This window comes from Pollicipes pollicipes, unplaced genomic scaffold (genome assembly GCF_011947565.3).
Source record: "Pollicipes pollicipes isolate AB1234 unplaced genomic scaffold, Ppol_2.1 Scaffold_7231;HRSCAF=8579_pilon_pilon_pilon, whole genome shotgun sequence".
NCBI lineage: Eukaryota > Metazoa > Arthropoda > Thecostraca > Pollicipedomorpha > Pollicipedidae > Pollicipes > Pollicipes pollicipes.
Window position 1 is genome coordinate 32,447,863 of NW_023597034.1, and position 7,760 is coordinate 32,455,622.

General features: G+C 67.1%; 1 protein-coding gene across 1 annotated transcript; it reads right to left on the minus strand.

Annotated features, from left to right (window-relative positions):
* Positions 1 to 451: 451 nt before the first annotated feature.
* LOC119109366 (lysine-specific demethylase 3B-like) lies at positions 452 to 7,611 on the minus strand (the record flags this gene model as incomplete). The annotated part of the gene is given in 5 exon segments (XM_037232979.1): positions 452 to 983; positions 3,305 to 4,213; positions 4,684 to 4,800; positions 6,042 to 6,242; positions 6,244 to 7,611. Coding segments are annotated over 5 exon segments (2,991 nt in total), but the record flags the coding sequence as incomplete, so codon positions are not given.
* Positions 7,612 to 7,760: the final 149 nt, after the last annotated feature.

Consider the following 7,760-nt stretch of genomic DNA (forward strand, 5'->3'; position numbering starts at 1 on the left):
GAACGAGCATACCCGGTACTCCCCTGCAGCGAACTGGTCCAGATGAACAGCATTTATTTTGGAAAAAAACTACACGAGCCACACTGTATGTACAGTGAACATGGGTCGGCCGGCGCCAGAGTCGGCCGCGGTCAGCTCGAGTCAGGGCGCCGGCTATGTACAGCCCCGCCAGCCACAGCGTGGCGAGCCAGGCCGATCACGAACGCGCGCGAACACAGAGCGGGCGCCGGGCCACCGTCCCGCGCGCCGCGCGCCGCGGCGGGCGGGAAACGGCGCGCGAGCGGCGCGGCGGCGGCACCGCCGGACGCGGCGCGTTGGCACACAACACCGCGGCGGGCCCCACGGCCGGGGCCGCGCCGAGCAAGCGTCACGGAATGCGAGCGAGCGAACGAGCGAACGAGCGAACGGGCGAACGAGCGAGCCAGCGAGCGAGCGGGGCGGGCGGCGGGCGAGCGGGCGGGGCCGGCGGTTGGCGGGCGCCGCCCTGAAAGACGCCCCGGGACATTTGTACGCGGTCGAGGCGCGGGGCCGTCGCGCCATACCAGTAGAGCCGACGGCGACGGCCGCCGCCGTCCGAGATCACAGCGCTAGCCGGCGCCGGCCGGCGGCGCGCCGGCGCGCAGCACGCACCCGACCGCCTCCTTCACCGCGTGGTACAGGATGTTCTTGATCTGCAGCTTGTCCTCGTGGCTGGCGTGCTCCGGGCAGCGCAGGCGGCACCGCTGCGCCAGCTCGAAGCAGCGACCGACGCTCTCCGGCGAGACGAAGTCCACGGTGACCTGAACGCCCGAGTGCAGGCAGCGCACTTGGTGCGGCGCGCCGGCCGGCACCAGCAGGGCGTCGCCGGCGCACTGCACCACCGCGTAGCCCTCGACGCCGTACTCCTGCTGCAGCCGGCGGCGCAACGGGCCGTCCAGGTACCAGGTCTGGTCGTGCAGCGGGTCGTGATCCGGTGCCGCCTGCTCACCCCGCTCCGCCGCCACCTGCGCACGGGCAACCCCAGGTCAGACACTGCAACGCCGCCACGGGGCCGGCAGGGCCGGCGGGGTGGATGGCCAGGTGGGTCGGATAGCGCATGTGCACGGCGGGCTCGTGGACACGCGGAGAGTGTGAAAGCGGCGTGCGCATGTCCAACACGGGATGGGGAAGTGCGCAGATGCAAGGCGATAAGTCCGCTGGAGATGCAGAAGAGAACGGCAAAGAGAAACGCCAAGTTGACACGGACTCAGAATTATCAGCTACATTACACGTGTGAGACCCGCATAATAAGTCATCAGCCCAGGCAGACGCTCCAAGTCATGAATAGTGCACATACACCCCACAGCTCGCCACCAAAAGTCGCATGACAATGCGACCAAATGAACGCACGCCACTTGGGCTACCCTCTCGTACGCCTGCCCGGCATTCCAGCGTCGTGCCACCCCCTCCCCCCCCCCCCGCCGGGGAGCAGGCGCAGGCCGTCGTGTCGGCTCGACGGGCGCCGCGGGACTGGCGCCCGTCAGGCGGCCGGCTGTCAGACTTGCGGCCGGTGGGACCGGGCCGGAGGAGACGGGTCCCGGCCGGCGGCGGCCGCCTCCCCCCCCCCCCCCCCCCTCCTCCCCCCGGGAGCCGGCGGGTCCGCAGCCGTCCATCACCAGCTGCATGTGCCGCGCCGCCCGGGAGACAGTTGACCCGGACGGCGGCGGCGGCGGCGGCGCGTGGCCAACGGACGCGGAGCCAGCCCGGCGGACGGCGAGCGCTCTTCAGCGGGCATTGGTGGCGCCGTCTGTTTCCCTTCTCCCCGCCCCGACCTGACCCGCCCCGGTAGACCGCGATGACGTCAGCTGGGGTCGTGTCCGGCGCCGGCAGGAAACGGACGGCCGTGCGACAAGCGACTTAATTGATGAAGCCACCTATCGATGGAGCAGCCATCTCGCCCACCGCATGGGGAGAGAACGACAGCGTGGCGTCCGTCCGACCATCTTCACCCCAAAGATGGGCGATCTTTGACGATCAAAGACGATCAAAGCGTACCGCCATGTTCGCTGGCCGCCCAGCGCTCTGCCGGCGACCAGCGGAAGCTGACCTCGCTGGGGGAGCCATGTGCACATATTTGCAGCGCGATGGTCATATCTGGCCGGCGGAGCGGAGGCACTGCTGGTGGAATGCCGCCCTGACAATGTCACGAGCCGCAATCACATATGCGTCGCTCTGCTTTACCGCACAAACTGTGACTTCTGTTGATATTCTGAAATTTAGGTGGACTAGAAATTCTGACGGATGTTCTGAAATTTAGAACATTTAGGTGGAATTTAGGTTCAATTTAGGTCATCGGTGGGTCAATATGATTGGCACGTCGTTGCTGAAAAGACGAAAGAACCGAAAATGATTGGATTTACCAGCTACACCACCGTAATCCGTCGGACCAGTCCAGCGATGACTTTTTCTTGCCTTGCGGTACTCTCAACGGGCGATGTTCTCAAGTGTTGTTCCGCACTCTCAGCGGGCTCATTAAGTTTCGACCAAGTGGATAGCGTTGCCAGAGCCACAGTTTGCCAGAGGAAAAGAAAAGACGCGCCCCATTCGCCGGGATAATAGAACCGCCAGAATGACACAATTTCGCCAAGAAAAGGCCACAAGCACTTGTGAAACGGCTCCACATTACACTTCGCCGGTCCCCCACGTCCCACAAACCGCCCGGCGCGTGACAGCACACTGTCGCGCGGCGGTAATGCCCGGAGACAGTCAGGACGACCCGACATTCCGATCCGGCAGCGGCGCGGCGGCAGCGACCCCGCGCCCGGCGGGCGCCAGGTGGCGCGCGCCGCGCGCATGCCGCCCCGGCAGCTCCTGGACACGAGGCCGACTAAGATGCATGGCCGCGGGGCATGCGGCGACAAGCGGAACCTTTTAGCGTCAATGAGCACGCCCGGATGGCAGACGCGCACGCGATGACGGGTCGGTGCGCGGGACGGTCGAGAGATGGCGCGCGGGTGGCGGACGGGCAGACGGCCGGCGGGAGACCGCGCCGTCGGTTGGGACGGTGCGGTGCAACGGTGTGAGAGCGCCCCTCTTCCCGTGCCCTGTGTTGACTTGAACTAGCCGCGGAACGCTGCTGCTGGGAAACCGCTCGCTCTGTTCCTCAGTTGTCATGGTTTGGAAGTTCTTCGCCTGCAACTGCGGTTAAGCACCAATGCCTGTCTTCCGGGACTTTGCTCGCCACGAAGGACAGACGCGCACACAACACATCACGCGCCTACTCTGTTCGCCCAACACCTCTCGCCTCCCACCTCTCTCACCCGCGTGGAGACAGAACCGCTCTCACCTTGGTGAGCAGGTCACGGATCTTGTCCGCGTCCGCCGCGTGGTAGATGTGCCACAGGGCCCCCGGCGTCTCATCCTTGACGCGTCGCTTGGTCAGCTGGTCGCAGCCGGCCTCTTCGGCGGCGCGCAGCGCGGCCGCCTCGTCGGCGTCGCCGCCGGCCGGCGCCGCCACGTGCGCCAGGATGTGCACGGCGTCGGCCACGTCCTGGCACAAGCTGGCAGAGCCGCGGCCGGCGGGCAGCGCGCCGCCGTACGTCGCGCACAGCTTGGGCCCCAGGTCGGGCCGCACGAAGCACTCGGGCAGGCAGGAGGCCAGGTTGAGACGGCCGTCGCGGCGCGTGTACTCAGCCAGCGGCAGCGCCGCCGTGAGGTCGGCGAAACGCGCCGGCATCATGTCGGCGAAGTCGTCGCCGGGCGACCAGTCCTTGAGCCTGAGCACCATCGGCCGGCCGTCATCGTCCCTGAGACGCTGCGCCTCGCCCGTGAAGCCCTCCCAGAAGCGGCGCAGCAGCCGGCCGCCGCTGACGGCGCCCGTCGCGCAGTCCACCAGGTCGTGGCGCTCGTCGCCGAAGTCGTGCGCGAACGCGTCGGCCGACCACAGGGACGCGTCGAGCGCGTCACCGACGCCCGAGCAGAGCACCGGCTGGCCGCGCCGCCACTGCTCGCGGAAGAGCCGCTCGGCGTCGACCGTCGCCGAGTCGTGCAGGCGCAGCAGCCGGCCGTCGCAAAGCCAGTCGTGGCGCACGGTCGGGTACAGCCGCGCCGACTCGCTCAGCGACATGGCGCGCGGCGCCAGCGGGGGCGGCGCGTCGCCGTCCTCGGCGCCGGCCGCCTCGCTCGCCGCGTGCGACACCTTGGCCAGCAGGTCCAGCGCATCGACGGCACCCGGGCCGCCCTTCTTCGGCCGCTCCTGCCGACGCGGGCGGGGAGGTCATATCGGGCTGCTGGTGGCGCCACGCCGTGGACAAGCTCGACGTCGCGGCGGGCCGCCGGCGAGCCGCCGTAAGTTAGCGCGGGCTTAAGGCGTCACCACCGGCCAAGTGCACCGCGCAACTTTGGCGGCTCGCGCGGCAAACGTGGCAGCGCCAAGCTTAAACATAGACGAGACGTGGCGGCAGCCGCGAGCCGACCAAGCCCACACAAACGAGCAAGGGTAATGAAGGGGTGCGCTGCTAACGTGGAAGGCAGGGGCATCCCGCATGCAAACTTTGCAGAACAAGCTCTTGTTTACGCGGAAGGCCCCTATAGTTACAGACAGAGCTTTTAAAATCCTATCCGACCACATGGCAAAAAACACATCCATGCCTTCCCACCAGATGCACAGCGATTATACCACCGTCCACCGCGCCAAAACGGGAGTGCGCAGGCCGACAGGCGCACCTTTTTCGCCGGCTTCTCCTCCAGCTCGCCGGCGTCGTTGGTGCGTATCAAGAGTTTGCGTAACGTTGAGACGTCCTTCTCGTTGTCCGGCTCCGACTCGCTCTCGCTGTTGGAGACCTGGGCGGCGACACGAGGCGGCCGTCAGTATCGAGCCGGCGCGACACCATTAGTCAGCGGCCCGCGCGGGCGAATCGTCTGCCCGCGCTGCGACAGCTCCGTTATAGACCTTTGTGACGCGCCGGCCGCCGATCACACGCCGGAACCGGCGCCGCCGGCGGAAAATGGCGCGGGCGACGCCGAACCAGCGACCGACGCCTCCGCGGCGCGCCGGTCCAATCTCGCGAACAACGGCGCGCGCGACGAGGGCCGCCGCCAGTGCCAGGCAGCGCGTCGCGCCCGGGGGCAAGACTGGACACAAAGGCCGAGACGGAGCGAGGGCGGGCGACGCCGCCGAGACATAACAAACGCGCGGGTAGACAAACACCGACAACAGTGCTCCAGTCGAGAATGACGTGAGCTGCCCAGGAGCACAGCGGGCACAGACGGGTTATAGCGTCATCAGGGGCGTGGGCAGGTTCTTCGTAAGCAGCGGGACACGGCAGAAATCTCCGATGAAAATGATGCGCAGTACTGGTAACATTCTGATGCAAGGCAAAACACGAATGTTCAGGAATGTGCATGCACACAAATCCACGAGAGGGCCGGGGGCGCCGTGTGATACTTCTAGACACACTCCTGCGCGTAAGGGACGTCCTTTTCGATCCTATTTACCTGCAGCAAAAAAGAACGGAAGAACAGAAGGAACAACTATCGTTACGCTGCGTCTTGGGTACATCGATACCATCAATGTGTAAATATCAAGAAAACCTATGGAGGGGTAGGACCCCGAAGTTAATCACGAGGGATGATGAAAACGCCAAAAGAAAGTGTTTGCGTTCGCTGCTACAAACTCGCAGACCACGGCTACAGGCCGCCTTTTTGCGTATTGAGGAGATGACGGAATAAAACCATCCTCCCCACTGCAAGCAGACTGAGATTTTCCATGCGTTCTACAGACATGATTACTCGATCCACTTGTCACACTCGGTCGCTCAAATTTGATTTCCCAGATGAGCCTACATTGCAAAAAAATCCAGTGATCAACCCCGTGAAAGCATCAACAAAACCTGATCACTTCGCCAATCGCGGCAGAAATGACGAGGGCCTTCCGGCTGCCGCGCGCAAGCCAATGACTTCATCACGGGAGTTATGGAACGAAAACGATCTCACGGGAAGTTCTCAATCGCGTGCCGAAGTCCACCGACCATGTCTGATCCTCGACCCTGCGGCCACCCCTCGGCCCGTCACCTCGCACTCACATCCGAGTTCTTCTTCGAATCGGAGAGCGCCACCTCGGCGAGCCAGGTGAGCGGCTGAGCCCTGCTTGTCACCCTGCTCTCCCGGCTGGTAGTCCCCGAGCTTGTGCCGGGCGCCGTTGGCCACCTCGCCGGCGTCGGACGGCGGCTGGAGGCGGCGCGCCGCCGCACACCGGCAGGAGGCCGGCAGGCCGGCCAGCAGGCGCGCCTCGTGCACGTGCCGGCCCAGCGCGGCCAGCGCGTCGCCGGCCACGATCTGCGTCAGCATGAGCCGCTGCTGGTCGTGCGGTTGTCGGCTGCTGCACAGCATCCACTGGAAGCGGTCGCGCTCGCGGCCCGGCTCCGGCCGCGCCTGCGCAGTACCGTCCTTGCGGCCGCGGTAGCAGTCCATGCACACGGCGAATCCACACTTGGAGCACACCCAGTGCACGTTGAAGAGCGTCGTCTCGCACACGTCGCACATCTCGCGGCAGCCTTGCACGACCCGCTTCCAGGCGACGGTCTTGTCGGCGCTCATGTGCGCGCACGCCGCCTCCTGCTCGCCGCCGACCAGCTCGCAGAACTGGCCGCCGACGTGCGCCAGCAGCAGCTGCGCCACGTCCTGCTGCATGGCGCCCGGCGGCGGCGACTGGTCGCGGTCGGCCGGCAGCCACAGCCGCTTGTCCTCCTCCTCGGCGTCCTTTTCCGGGTCGCAGAAGCCGGCCACGGTCAGCACGCCCGACTTGGTGTACCGCAGCCGCCGAAAGGCGGTGAAGCGGCAGTAGATGTTGGTCAGCTTCTTGTTGCGCTGGCCCTGTGGGATGCGGCACTCGCGGCATTTGGGCAGCTTGGACGACAGCTGGCAGCAGAACAGATCCTGCACGAAACTGGCGCCCGACTTCTTCAGTTTCGAGATCGACGGCCTCTTGAACGCGTCGGCAGTCACCGTCTTGGGCGGCGACGGCTCCTTCCGCTCCGGCTTACCGCCACCGCGCTTGGCCGCCTTCGCCGGCTTCTCCTTGGTCCGACGGCCGCGCTTCTTGTTGCCCTTGACATCGGCCTTGCGCGGGTCGCGCGGGGGCGGCGTCTCACCGTCGCTGCCCTTGTTGCTGTCCGTCTCGCTACCGTCGGACGACGCCTTCTGCTTCTTCGCCTCGCGCGCCGGCTCCGCCTTCTTGGCCGTCTTGCGGCGCGGGGTCGGCTTCCGCTTGGTCGCCGCGCCGCCCGAGCTGTCGCTGTCGCCGTCGCCATTGACGGTGACGGCCGGCTTCACGTCGGCCGCCGGTGGCGGCGACGGCGGCGAGGGCGCGGCCGGCGCCGGCGACGCCGCCGCCGCCGCCTCCGGCTCCTCGGCCTTCTCCACCTTCACGCTGGCCGGTGGCGAAGGCCGCGGCGGCGCCTTTGGCGTCGCCTCGGCACTGCCGTTGGACAGGTCAGGCGCGTCGGCGCCGTTGAGCGACGCCGACGACGAATCGTCGCCGCCGGCGCCGGCGTGCCGCTGCAGCCAGGCCTTTTTCACCTTGTGCGCGTACGGCCGCGTGTCGGACGGCTCCGGCTTGACAGCCGCATCGGCGGGCGCCGGCGACGACGTGCCGGACGCCGGCGCCGACGCCGTCATGGCGGCCGGCGCCGGCGGCGCTGGCGGCGCCGACCACGCGTCGCGGCCGGGAGCAGCTGTCGGCGCCGGCGCCGCCGGGCCGCCGGCCGCCAGCGTGCGGGCGGCGCTCGTCACCAGCGCGAGCG